A 15098-nucleotide genomic window follows, 5' to 3' on the forward strand; every position below is an offset into this window, starting at 1 on the left:
CTGCCTCCTAAAACACAGTATCTAGGGAACTTGAACTCCCCTGCCCCTAGTGACGTATCACAGTTTTTGAAACTCAGACTCCAGCTCATCAACTGTGAACTGCAGTTCCTCAAGCAACCAACACTTGCTAAAGACGTGTTCACAATGAACCACAATGGGGTCCAACAGCTCCCACATTATGCAGGTACAACACATCACCTGGCCCTGCATCTGTATTTTAATGACTTAGTTCTTAATCTGATTTTTCAAAAATTCCTATTTACCTTTTCATTTGTAACCTGTAAATATTTCCCTTTTTTACCTTCAATCTGAAAATAACCTATAATAGATCTCACTGCACTGAATTTCCACTTTACCTTCAAATTCTCATACTGCCTCGAACTACACACTCACTCCTCTTTCCTGATCCTGCATAGCTTACTTAGGTAGTCTTTAGGGTACCCATGCCTCTATTTTCTTCTTCTTCCTAATTCTGTTTCCTTCTCATTTCCTCTCCTCACTCCTCCCCTGATCTTTTGGCTTTCTTTTAATTATTTACTTTCGCCATCCTCAAAACACCACCCTTATTTTATTCAAGCTACATGGAAGAGATTCAAAATCAGTTATCAGCCAGGGCCTAGCACCTCAAGCTAAATTTTAATTAAGTAACCTGCCAGGATTTTGAAAATTCTCAGCACATACAATATAGTTTGAACTGCTGGAGTCTATATTTGGAGGATTAAAAGTTCACAGATCATGGTCCCTGGTGCTTTGAGGCAGCAGTGCTAACCACTGAGCCACCATGCCGCTTTAGTTTAAATTGCCTTAACAATCGATAATGTTGTTCTATTGCAGATTGCATGTGTAATCATGTTGCTAAATCTCATATTATCTGGGTTATTAGATATTTTCTTTGGATATTCTTTTCCCCTTGTGAACGGCATATCAAATTTGCCCTGGAAAATCTCTACTATAAAACACCAGTAACTGAGCTTAATACCCAAGAAGTTAAAAGTAAAGTGCTAGAGTCTTTGAAAAGGAAAAGCCTTGAATTGCAGAAGTTTCAAGGTGTGGGTAGGCGTTTGGTGAACTGAAGGCTTTGTTTAATGAATGCAATACACTAAAATAAAACACTTTCTATGAAAAAGCAAAAATTGATTTTGCCCTACCAGAAACTAAAACTTTACTGGAACATAAATTGTGTCTTATTACGAATCCAAATATATTCTTACTAGAAAAGATATCAATGTGTCTGTTGATTTTGTTTATGTTTGATTTTCAATATGAAAGCCAAAAGATGTTTCGAGAACTTACCGGAGTAACTTAAAATTTACTTTCGACTATCAACATGATCAAAATAAAGGATCAGAGCAGTAAAATCATGGGAACCATTGCTCTTCCAAGTCATTTAGTCACTTAGCAGCCTTACTTGGAGAAACTTTTACTTGATAACACGCAAAATTCTAGATTTTTTTTCCAGCAGTCAAGAAAATACCATCAGCACAAGGAGTGCAGGGATTCAAGGAAAAAAATATTAGTGGACAATCAATACAATAATGCCAGCATTGCTCAGATGTAATGAAAATTTGGTAGTTTTACTGCAAGACTGTGTTACATTCAGTGAGAAAGATCATGGAAATAAGTGAAATAATTGTTGGTTCATCAGTATTGTAGAATACAGAAAGAACAGTTTTTTGGGATGTAGCAGGATAACACTGACTTAATTAGTTAACTGTGCTTCCCACAGGACAAGACACTGACAAAATCTCCAAATTTTAAAACTCTTCGAGTTAAAAAGAAAGTTTTGCCAGAAGTCTGTAACAATATCTCAATGGAAGAACATGAGATTTATTGTTTTGTTATTAGGTCTGAATTTTAAAGACATTTTATTTAATATTCAGAATTTGTCAATCTTACCCTCTGTCTTATCTGGTATAAATTTTTAGCCAAGATATCTTTGATGTTCTTCAGTTCATCAGGGGACAGATTCTTTACTTTTTGAGGTTTCTTATTTCTGCAAATTAAGAAAAGCAGACACGTCAAGACCAAACAAATGTATTTTGCATTTATACAGTGTTTTAAATGTAAGGACACTTACAGGGAGTTACAGAGCAAGACTTGACACCAACCCACATTGAGCTACTGGGCTGGATGGCCACAGCTTTGATGAAATGGTAAGCTTTTAAGAAGTGTTCTGAAGGAAGAAAAAAAACAAGACGTATCAAGTGAATAAAGGCAGGAAAGGGAAATTGAGTATCAGGACAGCCACAATCTCATTGAATAGTTGAACTAACTTAGTGGGCCAAATGGCTCTCTTTGCACCTATGTCTTCTGGTCTTAGATATAGGGAGGATAATCTAGAGCTCAAGGTCATGGCATCTAAAGGCATCACGATCAATGATATGATTAAAATCAAAAATACTTAAGAAGCCAGAAATTGATGAGATTGATGAGATGTGTAAGTATCTAGGAAAGTTGGTAGGCTGAAGGAGATGGAGAGAAGATGAAGCAATTTGAAAATAGAGATCATTTAAAATTTGTAAACCTTGCTTGAATATGTAAGTAGATCTCGGGGTGAATCAGACATACTTGACTATGTTTCAGCAAACCCCAAATTGACAGATATATAACAGAAATCTAATCAGAATAACCACGACTAGAGTTAACAAAGGTTTGGATATGGATTTCGGAGATGTAGATAAGGTATGCAAGTGGAAATAAGAAGTATCTGAATATAATGAAAAAAAAACAAACAGATTCTGAAATTGAGGACTACAGTATTTCCATCCAAAAGACTCAAAAGTCCTAACATTCAAACTCAAACCTGATCAACCCTGCAACTACTCATTAGAAATCTGTTTTAAAACAACATACTGCTTTTAACTTGCATTCTCCAGTGTCACTGCTATTCATTCACTAAATTTGGATACAGCTCAAGCCATGTCCACATCAAATCCAAAACATGCAAGACAATGTCCATTTCTAATTCCCCCATTGCTGTTTAGGAAGTTTTGATGCAACTAAAATGAGAGCAATGTTTTACTTACAGCAGGGAAGCAGATGACGACACTTTACTGAGTTGTCCAGATTCGGCCAATTCAATTGCCTGTTTCAATTCCAGCTTCTTATAAAGAGCAACAATACCGGACTTTGGCTCTTTATCCCTGATCAAAAGCTTTGACAAATAGTTACGATTGAACTTTTTGGCCCTGAAAGTAAAGCCAGAGAGAAAATTTTCCGATCTCACAATTTTTTTTTTTTTTTTTTAAGTGCATTAGTTGAAGAACAATGAACTACAGTATCTCCTGGAAGAAACCAGTTGGAAATATTTTATAATAGATCTACATCCAAGAAATCTCCCCTTATCATCAACTATGTTACCATAAAAACTGCTCTTTTCACCAAAATTTTTTTTTGCAGAGTAAATTTGTAACATATCAACAAAACAGGACAATGGAATTTTCCGTGAAGAATGTTTCTGGAAAAGAAAATTCTAATGACTTTTTTAAACAATCCATTTAAGAGTGGTATGATTGGCTTCTCCTGTTTTAGAACAGTAGGTATCGGAATAAAGGTTTATAACTTATTCTCATCATTTGGGGATTTGGATTTTAAAGTAAAGGTAAATAGAATTTTGGGTTTCGTTCCATGAAGGTGACTTTTGTTTAAAAAGCAGTTAGAAAATAATTTTTGAACAGCGAATTCAAACATCATTTCTAAGAAAGGATGTCACTTAAGCTGAACTAATTGATCAGCACTCCGGAAACTAATTGCTGAATGCTTAAAAGTTTGTGTTTTGAATCATCTACAAACAGTTGGTCAGGGGCCACTAAGAGGTTAAGTTCAGAGGTAGAGAAGTTATACCATCAGAAGAGCTATTTGTTAGTTTCTACAAGTTTACAGGCTGAAAGCAGCAAAGAAACCTTACAGCCAGAACTGAAAAGAAATCTTAAACTGTTTCAGCAGTCTAAGGAAAGGAGTCAGAGTTAGCCTGTCTTTGTGTCTCTTTAGGAGAGGCAAAAAGAATCACTGAGTAAAAGTTAGTTAAGCAAGAAATCAAAGAGTAAAGATGGGAATGATATTTCACTCATTTCTACATATAGAGAAAATACATCCTGTTAAATCCAATTGAAATCCAATCTGCCAAGACCCCCTGATTTATAATTAAAGTTAATACAAATCAATTTCTACCAAGCCAGATTTCACTGTGGAAATTAAGTTTTATTTTTGGTTGCCAATATGGTCAGTCACTATATACATTCAACTGAGAGGTAGTAGTATGTTTTCTGAAGATGGGTCTAGACCCGAAACGTCAGCTTTCCTGCTCCTCTGATGCTGCTTGGCCTGCTGTGTTCATCCAGCTCTACACCTTGTTATATTACATTAAACTGAGGCTGCCAATGTACTTCTAATTGAAGTTTACAAGCTATTACACAAAAGAAAAAAAACCTAAAGAATCTTTACATAATTCAACAATTTAGGAAGATTGTGGCACAAGCAGCATAAAGAAAAATTTTAATTCAGTCGTTTCCCCAGTGTTGACAACCTCTTCCATCACTTTACTGGTGATTAGAAGTAGACAGGGTTGGATTTGTCTTGTGTACAGGATTCGTAGCTAGGCAGTTTTCCACATTGACAGGTAGATGCAAGAGTTGTAACTGTGCTGGAAAAGTTTGGCTAAGTGTGTGGCAAGTTCTGGAGCACAGGTCTTCAGTACTATTGCCAGAATATTGTCAAAGCCCATAGCCTTCGCAGTATCCAGTGCCTCCAACCATTTCTTCAAATCACGTGAAATTGGTATCTGTGATGCTGGGGACCTCTAGAAGAGGCCAAGACGGATCATCCACTCAGCACTTCTGGCTGAAGATTGTTATAAATGCTTCAGCTTCATCTTTTGCGCCGATGGGCTGGGATCTGCCATCATTGAGGATGGGGATATTTTTAGGGCATCCTCCTCCAGTGAGCTGTTTAATTATTCAGCACCATTGTGGTAGGACTGCAGAACTTAGATCTGACCCATTGGTTGTAGAATCACTTAGCACTATCGCTTGCTGCTTGGCACACAAATTGGTTTTGTAGCTTCACCAGGTTGATACAATTTTTAGGTATGCCTGGTTCCGCACTTGCACTCTTCATTGAGCCAGTGTTGATTCCCTGACTTCGTGATAATGGTTGAATGGGGGATATGCCAGACCATGAGATTGCAGATTGCGTTGGAATATGATTCTGCTGTTGTTGATGGCCCACATTTCATGGATGTCCAGTCCTGAGATGCTGGATCTGTTCGAAGTCTGTCCCATTTAGCAAGGTGATAGTACCACACGTGATACAAAGGTATTATCAATACGAAGGGAGGACCTTTTCTCAACAAGGACTGTGCAATGATACTATCACGGACAGATGCACCTGCAGCAAGCAGACTGGTAAGGATAAAGTCAAGAATGTTGCTCCCCTCGTTGCTTCCTTCACCACCCGCTGTAGGCTCAGTCTAGCAGCTACGTCCTTTAGGACCCGACCAGCTCGATCAGTAGTGTTGGTGCCGAGCCACTCTTGGTGGTGGACATGGAAATTCCCTACTCAGAGTACATTCTGCACTCTGACCACCCTCAGTGCTTTCTCCAAGCGTCATTCAACATGCAAGAGTACTGATTCATTAGCTGAGGGAGAACAGTATGTGCAATGTTTCTTAGCCCGTGTTTGGTGTCCAGAGTCAATGGTGCCCCCTCCCAGGGCAACTCCCTCCTGACAGTATAACACTGCACCACCAGCTCTGCTGGATGTGTCTGGAACATAATCATACTCACAGAATCATGCCTTACAGACAACATCAGGCTCTTACTTGACTAGTCTACGAGGCAGCTCTCCCACTTTTGGCACTAGCTCCCCTCCACCCCCTGATGTTAGTAAGAATGACCCAAAAAGGTTGACAGGGCTGTTTTAGCCATTGTTGTTTCCAGTGCCTAGGTTGATGCCAGGAGATCCGTCTGGTTTCATTTCTTTGTTGCAACTGCAGAGCGATTGATACAACCGAGTGGCCTGCTCAGCTATTTCAGAGGGCAGTTGAGAGTCAATCACACTGTCGTGGGCCTGGAGTCACATGTAGGCCAGACCAGGTAAAGACAGGAGTGAACCAGATGTTATTCTTTTCCCTGAAAAGTGACAATGGTTTCACGGTCATCATTAGGCTCTTAATTCCAGGCTTTGATCTGCCATGGTGGGATTCAATCCCAGATCCCCAAAACATTACCTAGGTTTTAGGATTAATTGCCTAGTGACAATGCAATTAGGCCATTGCCTCCAAATAATTATACCGCCATAATACCACTACACTATCACTTCAGAAAGCTAACCAGATTTTTGTAGAACTTGCAAGAGAAAAAGAAATGCTATAGGGTAAGTGGTTTTAATAACTAATGTTAGAGAAAAAATTTTATAATGATAGCAAAATCATGCTGATTGAAGAATACTTAAGTATTATTCCAGTGACCTTTTAGATTTATGTAGTTGAAAGTCAAATATCAAGGATCCGAGAAACAACATTCGGGCAGATATCCAGGACACCTCACACATTCAGTTACATTTAGGGAAATGATTATATGAGAATCTACAAAGAAATTGAAGGAAAAGCAAATTTGGGGGAAAAAGCTATTAGTTTTAAGGGAACAAAGAGAAGGATGCCAAAATAATAAATGGGAAAAGGTAACACCTAAAGCAGGTGTAAACAAAATAATATGCTTTCACGTAATGAGAAGAAATGCCTAAGGAATACTCAGAAAAGGGTACAACAGGAAAGGAAATGGATGTTGAAACTGTAAAAGCAGTACAAATGGAGTTTCCCTCAAACTAACAAGGAAGGGTGTGATAAATCAGTACAATCAAATAAATTCTTGCTCAATTATCGATTAAAAGAATCAGACCTTTGGAGGCGGTAATATAGATTTTCAAAGGGAGATTCTTCTATTTAAAATAGTGAAACAACAAAGACATTGAGAGATTCCAGAGCAAATCAAGTAGTGATCACAGAATGCCTATGGTGTCGAAGCAGACCATTCAGCCCATCAAGTCCGCACCGACCCGCCAAAGATCATCCCACTCGGTCAGTCCCACCCTCTACCCTATCCCTGTAACCCTGCATTTCCCATGAATGATCCACCTAGCCTGAAAATCCCTGGCCACTATGGACAATTTAGCTGGCCAATCCACCTAACCTGCATATCTTTGATGCTGGTTGATGATACTGTATGTCTGTCAGAGTGATTAATGAAGGAAAAACATATCAAATGCAGGTTTATGTGGGAGGTTAAAACTATAGATGTTGGATATCTCAAGCAGAAACAAAATACTCAAGAATCATAGCAGTCAGGCAGGATTTGTGGAGAGAGAAAAAAAGAGCCTACGTTTGAGGCCAATATGACTCTTATTCAAAACTGAAAAGAGAGGGGTGGAAAATTGCTGGGACTTATATTGGAGAACAAAAAATTGATTTGTCTTGTGGGGAGGGAGCATGGTGAAAGAGACAGAAAGTGGAGCAGACTGGAAGCAGGTTAGAGCACAAGGCAGGTTTAATCTCCTATTCTTCTATTCTCACTGTCTCATCTATTCCAACTGTCCTATTTTCCAGTGGTGGCTCCAACATGACTTCTTTTTCCTGACTAGAGTCCCACCCCCAATGACTGCACTGGACAAGGTCCTCAACCATATCCCCTTTTATCCCTACAGTTCCCTCACCCCTTCTTGAGCTGCAATAAAATTCCCCTGGTCTTCAGTTTCTGCCCCGACTCTGTATTCAAAGGATTATTCTCCACCAACTTCAGCAGTATAACACCACCAAGTATGTTTTTCCATCCCTCCCACCTCAGCATTTTGAAACATAGAAACTAGGAGCAGGAGTAGGCCGTTCATCCCTTCAAGTCTGTTCCATCATTCCATATGATCCTCTACTTCAAAGCCACATTCCCACTTTCTCCCATTTGACCCAATGCTTTTAAATTTTTCACTTAAAATTTTTAAATGTTTCTCTCTCTCTTTCTTAAATATATTCAATGACTTAGCATCCGCAGCCCTCTGAGAATTCCACAGGTTCAGTACCCTTTGAGTGAAGGAATTTTTCCTCATCTGAATCCTAAATGGTCTACCCCATGTCCTGAGAGTGTGGCCCCTAGTTCAAGACTCCCCACACTGGGAAAACATCCTCCCTCCATCTAGTCTATCCAGTCTTTAGAAATTTATACATTTCAATCAGATCCTCTCTCATCCTTCTGAACTTTAATGAATACAGGCCCAGTTGAATCAATCTCTCCTCATACGACAGTCCTCCTGTCCCTAGTATCAGCCTAGTGAACCTCTGCTGCACTCATTCCCTCCATAACAGAAGAGATCATGCCCTCCATGACACAGCTTGGTCCACTCATCTATCATCCCTACACCTCACCCCTTCCCAAGACATCTTGTTGTGCAATCATTGGAAGTATAACACTTATCCTTTCCCTTCCTCTCTTCTTACTGTCCAAGATCCCAAACACATCTTCCAGGTAAGGCAATGATTTATCTGTACTACTTTCAATCTAGTCTGTTGTATTTGCTGCTCACGATGCAGTCTCCTCAACATTTGGTGAAACCAAACGTATGCGCAATAACCACTTTGTGGAACACTTGCCCCTGAGTCCACAAGCATGACTCCAACTTTCCGGTTGCTTACCATTTTAATACACCATCTCTCTCTAACAACCTCCAGTGCTTTGTTTTTAATAGTTTAAAAAAAAAGTCAAATAGATTTTTCTCTTTCATTTGTGAGATGTGGGCGTCGCTGGCTGGCCAGCATATATTGCCCGTCCCTGGTTGAGCTGGAGAAGGTGGTAGTGATCTGCCTTCTTGAAATGCCGCAGTCCACCTGCTGTGGGCTGACTCATAATTCCATTAGGGATGGAATTCCAGGATTTTGACCTAGTGACAATGAAGGAAAAGCAATATATTTCCAAGTCAGGAAGGTGAATGGCTTGGAGGTGAACTTGAAGGTGGTGGTGTTCCCATATATCTGCTGCCCTTGCCCTTCAAGATGGAATTGCTCTTGGATTTGGAAGGTGCTGTTGAAGGATGTTTGGTGATTTTTTTCTGTGCATTTTGTAGATACTACACACTGCTGCAACTGACTGTTGGTGGTAGAGGGAGTGGATGTTTGTAGATGTAGTGCCAATCAAGTAGGCTGCTTAGTCCTGGATGGTGTCAAGCTTCTGGAGAGTTATCGGAACTGCACCCATCCAAGCAAGTAGGGAGTATTCCATCACACTCCTGACTTATACTTTGTAGATGGCGGACAAGCTTTGGAGGAGTCAGGAGGCGAGTTACTTGCCACAGTATTCCTAGCATCTGACATGATCTTGTAGCCACTGTGTTTATGTGGTGAGTCCAGCTCAGTTTCTGGTCAATGGTAACCCCCAGGATGTTGACAGTGGGAGATTCAGTGATGGTAACACCACTGAATGTCAAGAGGCAGTGGTTAGATTATCTCTTATTGGAGATGGTTATTGGCTGGCCTTTGTGTGGCGTGAATGCTATTTGGCTCTTGTCAGCCCAAGCCTGAAATATTGTCCAGATCTTGTTGCACTTGAACATGGGCTGCACCTGTATCTGTGGAGTCATGAATGGTGCTGAACATTGATGATTGCACATTGAACATTCCCACTCCTGACCTTATGACAGAAGGAAGGTGTTGATGAAGCAGCAGATGATGTGTCTAGGACACTACCCGAAGAACTCCTGCAGAGATATCCTGGAACTGAGATGACTGACTTCCAACAACTACAACCAACTTCCTATGTGCCAGGTATGACTCCAAAAAAAAAAAAAAAAAAAAAAAAAAGGAGAAATTCCCCCCCGATACCCATTGATTCCAGTTTTGCCAGGGCTCCTTGATATCAAGGGCTGTCACTCTCACCTCACCTCTGGAATTCAGCTCTTTTTTATATGTTTGAACCAAGGCTGAAATGAGGTTAGGAGCTAACTGGCCATAGCAGAACCCAAACTGGATGTCACTGAGCAGGTTATTACTGAGTAGGCGCTGCTAGATAGCACTATTGATTACACCTTCCATCACTTTAACTGATGATTGAGAGTAGGCTGACGGGGCGGTAATTGGTTGGGTTAGATTTGTCCTGCTTTCTATGTATAAACATACCTGGGCAATTGTCCACCTTGTAGGTAGATGCAAGTGTTGTAACTCTACAGCTTGGAACAGCTTGGCTTAGGGGAGCGACAAGTTCTGGAGCACACATCTTCAGTACTATTGCTGGAATGTTGTCAGGGCCATAGCTTTGCAGTATTCAAAGTGAGTGAATTGAATTGGCTGAAGACTGGTATCTGTAATGCCGGGAACCACTGGAGGAGGCCGAGATAGATCATCCACCTGACTATTGCTTTGGAATATCCTAATCTGAAACCCATTATGGGTGTTTACTTTCTGAAAGATTCACCACCACTTTTAGTGTGGTCCTGATAACGTAACTCCAACCGCTAGGAACCAATGACATCAGCGATCACATTGTAAGTTTCTATTTTGGGCCCTTGTATATCTTAGCAAGTAGTGCCAGTTTTAAACAGCTAGCAAGCCTACAATTCCTGTGCAGGAAAAGGCTACTTTTGTCTTTTCTAATACTGAATTTCTTTGAAGAGTCTTGAAAACATAATCAATTATCTGATTATTTTAAATGAGAACATTGTAACACTATTCTGCCAGATCTAGAGTACAAGAGTTTTAACATGATACTAATTTGAAAAATTTCCTGTCTGCAGTTAAAACAAAAGATCTGATACTATCTTTGTCAGTCACTATCGTACCATGACTGTTAATTGTCATAGTAACCCTATTTCCTCTGGTAGAAATATGAGCTCGTTGTTACTTGTGATTAGAACTTTTAAAGGGAGACTGCAGACATGTCCAGGTAATGTCAACACTAACTCAGCTGGTTGGTTGGAAAGTGGCTATGACTGAACAGAGTTGGCATTGAATCACAAGTTATTAAGCAGACACAGCATCCACCATTATGTATTTAACTTGCCTGTATGTACAAAAGGGCTATGCATACCACAATTTCTGTAGTCTACCTGACTACTGGGTGCAGGAAAATGTACACCATGGGTCAAACCTGTTGATTTGACTTCCAAGTGATTGGAAGATGGAACATGGTACATCATGACTCACGGCATCACCAGAGGCACAAAAACATTAATTTTATCATTTGCAGTTGGATTTGGTGACACTTAATCAACATCAGTCTTCCAAAAGCGTACATCTATTTTGTTACCAAATTAACTGATTAAGCTTTCAGATTGCTTATGGGTAACTGATCAGAGGCATTTAACTTATCGCTAAAACTTAGATGCAAAACAAATTCATACTTGTCTCTCCAGTAGTAGTGACTCCACTGTCCACAGATATCCTCAACCCCAGCCAACAGATGGTCAAAAAACTAGACATAAAAAAGAAAACATTTTAAACGTAAAAGCAGAAAATACATTTTCCACAAGAATTCCTAAGTGAAAAGTGATCAGTTTTCTATATTGAGGTGACCAGGTCAGATATTATTGAACCGATCCTTGTGAGCAGAGTGAAGCTTCTATCTTGGTTACCCTAAATGTCAAAGGATGGTGAAAGCAAGGGGCCAGAATCATGGAATTTCTGAAAGATGACACTTTGCAATTGGCATGTAATCAATGACAGGAATATTAGTCTTAAACAGGCTTTCACTTCTCAATGAAATACTTTTTCAGATTTCGCCAAATTTCAAACTTCAATACAAATATTTCAGAAGTCAGTGGAGAATGACATGAATTTTAAGACAGCTGGAAAATGTGATCAGGTTTGAAGACAGTGAAACAAATCAGGACTTTAGCAGATGATGTGGGAAATATAATGATAACGTACTGAAAATAAGATCATAAGACAATAAGATATAGAAACAGAAGTAGGCCTTTCAGCCCATCAAGCCTGCTCCACCATTCAATTTGACCATGGCTAAATCTGATAATCTTCAAATCCAGTTTCCTGCCTTTGCCCCATGACCCTCGATCTCCTTACTGATTAATAATCCATCTCAGCCTTGAGATACTTAATAAATATATTTAATGACTCAGCCTCAACAGCCCTCTCCAGTGAAGAATTCAGAGATTCTCTATCCTTAGAGAAGAAATTCCTCATCATCTTTCAAATGAGCGACCACTTACTCAGAGTATGCCTCTAAACCTAGATCATACCACAAAGGAAATAACCTTTCCATATTTATCCTATTGAGTCCATAAAAAAATCTTATATGGATCAATAAGGTAATGGCATTCTTTTTAACTCCAGTCAGCACAAGCACAATCTATTCAACCTCTCCTCATAAAACAGTCTCTTCATTCCTGGGATCAACTTAGTGAACCTAGTGACTGTGTTGGAATGGTGGTATATCCTTTCTAGATAAGGGGACAAAACCTGTTCACGTATTTCAGCTGTGGTCTGACTAGTGCCTTGTATAGTTTTAGCAAGATTTCCCTATTCTTATACACAATTCCCTTTCAAATAAAGACCAACATTCTACTTGTCTTTCCTAGTCCCTGCTGAAGTTGAATGCTAACTTTTTGGGATTCATGGATGACTCTCCCAAATCCCTCAGACTGCAGAAAGCTACAGTAAATGGTTCATTTAATGACATATTTAGCTTCTCTATACTTCCTGCCAAAACACACAACTTCACATTTCCCCACATTACATTCCATCTGCCAAGTTTTTGCCCACTCTCTTAATCCGTCTAATTCTCACTACAGTGTTTTGTGTCACCCTTACCACTTGCCTTCCCACCTACTTTTGTGTCATCGCCAAACTTGGTGTTCGTAGATTTACTTTCATCATCCGAGTCATTAATACATCATAAATAATTTCAGCCTGTAGCCTACCACTAGTTGCAGGTTGCCATCCTAAAAATGCTTCCCTGATCCCAGACCTTATCAAAGCACCTGTGAAATCCAGATATATTAAATCCACTACATCCTTGTTGCCTATCATACAGTCATAGAGTCATACAGCATGGAAATGGACCCTTTGGTCCAACCAGTCCACACTGACCATGTTTCCAAACTAAACTAGTCCTACCTGCCTGCACTTGGCCCATGTCCCTACAAACCTTTCCTATCGCTACCTCCGCAAAGAATTCCACTAAATATGTCAGGCATGATTACCCCTTCGTGCGGCCACACGGACTATTCTTGATCATGTGATGTATGCCTAAATGCTTTGTTATTACATTATTTAGAACAGACTCTAACATTTTCCCCAATAACAGACATTAACCTAACTGACCCATAGATAGTCTGTTTTTGTCTTGTTGCCTTTTTAAGTAGAAGGTGTTACATTGGCAGTTTTCAAATCCTCTGCAACTTTTCCAGAGTATCCTCTGGGACTTTGCCAGGGTACACGGAACTTTGGAAGATTACTAACAGTGCATCCATTAGCCACGCAGCTACTTTATTTAACATTCTAGAATGCAATGCAACAGGTCCAGGGGATTTATCAGTTTTTATCCCCATTAGTTCCTCTAGTTCTATTTTCCTAGTGATAGTTATTGTATTTGCTTCCTCTCCTCTTTTTGCCCCTTGATTATTCAGTATTTCGGTAATGCTGTCATTGTTCTCTACTATTAAGACTAATTCAAAGTATTTATTAATTCCTCTGCCATTTCCTTGTTCCCCATTATTATTTCCCCAACCTCGTTTATAAGGAGTGTTTGTTCACTTTTGCCTCATTTCATTTTCATGCATTTAAAGATGCTCTTGCAGTTTATCTTTATATTACTTGCAAATTTACCTTCAAAGTTCATCTTCTACCTCTATTTTTTTTTGGTTGTCTGTTGGTTTTAAAATTTTCCAAACCCTCTGGATTACAATTGGAAAGGATTAATGGTTGTCTTTTGTTGTCTCAATTTGATGCTATCCTTAAACTTCCCCAATTGGCTTTCCCCATCCTAGAACCTTGCTCTTCTATTTGCCGTCCATCTTTGTTGAGAGTCTTAAACTATTTTCTTAAACATCTGACGTAGTTCTTAAACCATCTTTGCTGTTAAATTCCTTTCCTAGTCAGCTCCAGCTAGCTTTGTCCTCATTCTTCTGTAATCACCCTTATTCAAGTGTAGCACAGTTGTACCCGACCCAAGTTTCTCCCTCTCAAACTAAATGTTAAATTTTACCCTGTCTACCACTGGTTCCCAGGGAATCTTTCACTCTAAATCCTTTGTTAAACCTGCCTCCTTACATATTACCAAAACCAATAACTTGGCTGGATCCACAACATACTGTTCTACAAAACTATCCTGAAAGTATTCCATGAATTCTTCCTCATACCTACCTCTGCCAATCTGACATTCCCAATCTACACGAAGATTAAAGACATTCATGGTTAATGTTCTGCTTTGTTTACATGCCCTGTTTTATTCTTTGTTTCACCCTATTTTTTTAAATATTAAGGAGCAATTATACAGAGTCTCCTTCCAGTGTTTTCTTCCCCTTGTTGCTGTTAACTTCACTCGTGTATTCTACATCTTCCAATCCAGTCTCATTTATTGCTACCATAATTATTCCATCCCTGCCACCCTTTCCTTCTACTCGTCTGTTCAAACAGTCTCATGCTTCGAATGTTTAGTACCCAGCTTTGATCTCCTGGTAACCATGTCTCACAACAGCTCTAAGATCATATCCAATTAACCCGTATATGTGCCATTAATTTATTTTGTTCTGAATATGTGGAAGATGACTTTTATGACAGAGATGATGTGTGGTAAATATTGAGCTCCTAATCAAATGAAGCAAGATTGCAAGCAGTAAAATTCCACAAGGGACAGAGGGCGGAGACGGGCAGTCAGAAGTAAAACAGTTTATGATAAGAATTCCTAATGCTGCATTTGTGGAAGCTAAGATGCATCTAAGCTTGTATTCCAAAAAAAAAACAAAGGATTGTGAGAGATATCCCGATGTTAGTTGATAATATTGCTAAGTAGTATTAAGTACATGAGAAGCAGCAATCCAGGATGAATTTCTGGTGATAGTGCAGATGAACATAATTATGTTAAAGAATAATACATAACAGTTAAACA

At 39.4% G+C, this 15098-nt stretch overlaps 1 protein-coding gene across 4 annotated transcripts in view; it reads right to left on the reverse strand.

Moving 5' to 3' along the window:
- The window catches only part of slc9a2 (solute carrier family 9 member 2), an 83543-nt gene that overhangs the window by 10686 nt on the left and 57759 nt on the right, over window positions 1–15098 (reverse strand). For all 4 annotated transcript variants that reach the window (XM_048598059.1, XM_048598058.1, XM_048598056.1 and 1 more), the window contains 3 exons: window positions 11374–11444; window positions 3027–3188; window positions 1897–1993 (listed from right to left, as the gene is read on the reverse strand). In XM_048598059.1, coding sequence (XP_048454016.1) covers window positions 1897–1993; window positions 3027–3188; window positions 11374–11444 — 330 coding nt within the window. The remainder of the gene's footprint in view (window positions 1–1896; window positions 1994–3026; window positions 3189–11373; window positions 11445–15098) is intronic.

The sequence above is a fragment of the Rhincodon typus genome, chromosome 6 (assembly GCF_021869965.1).
Source record: "Rhincodon typus isolate 14 chromosome 6, sRhiTyp1.1, whole genome shotgun sequence".
NCBI classification, from domain to species: domain Eukaryota; kingdom Metazoa; phylum Chordata; class Chondrichthyes; order Orectolobiformes; family Rhincodontidae; genus Rhincodon; species Rhincodon typus.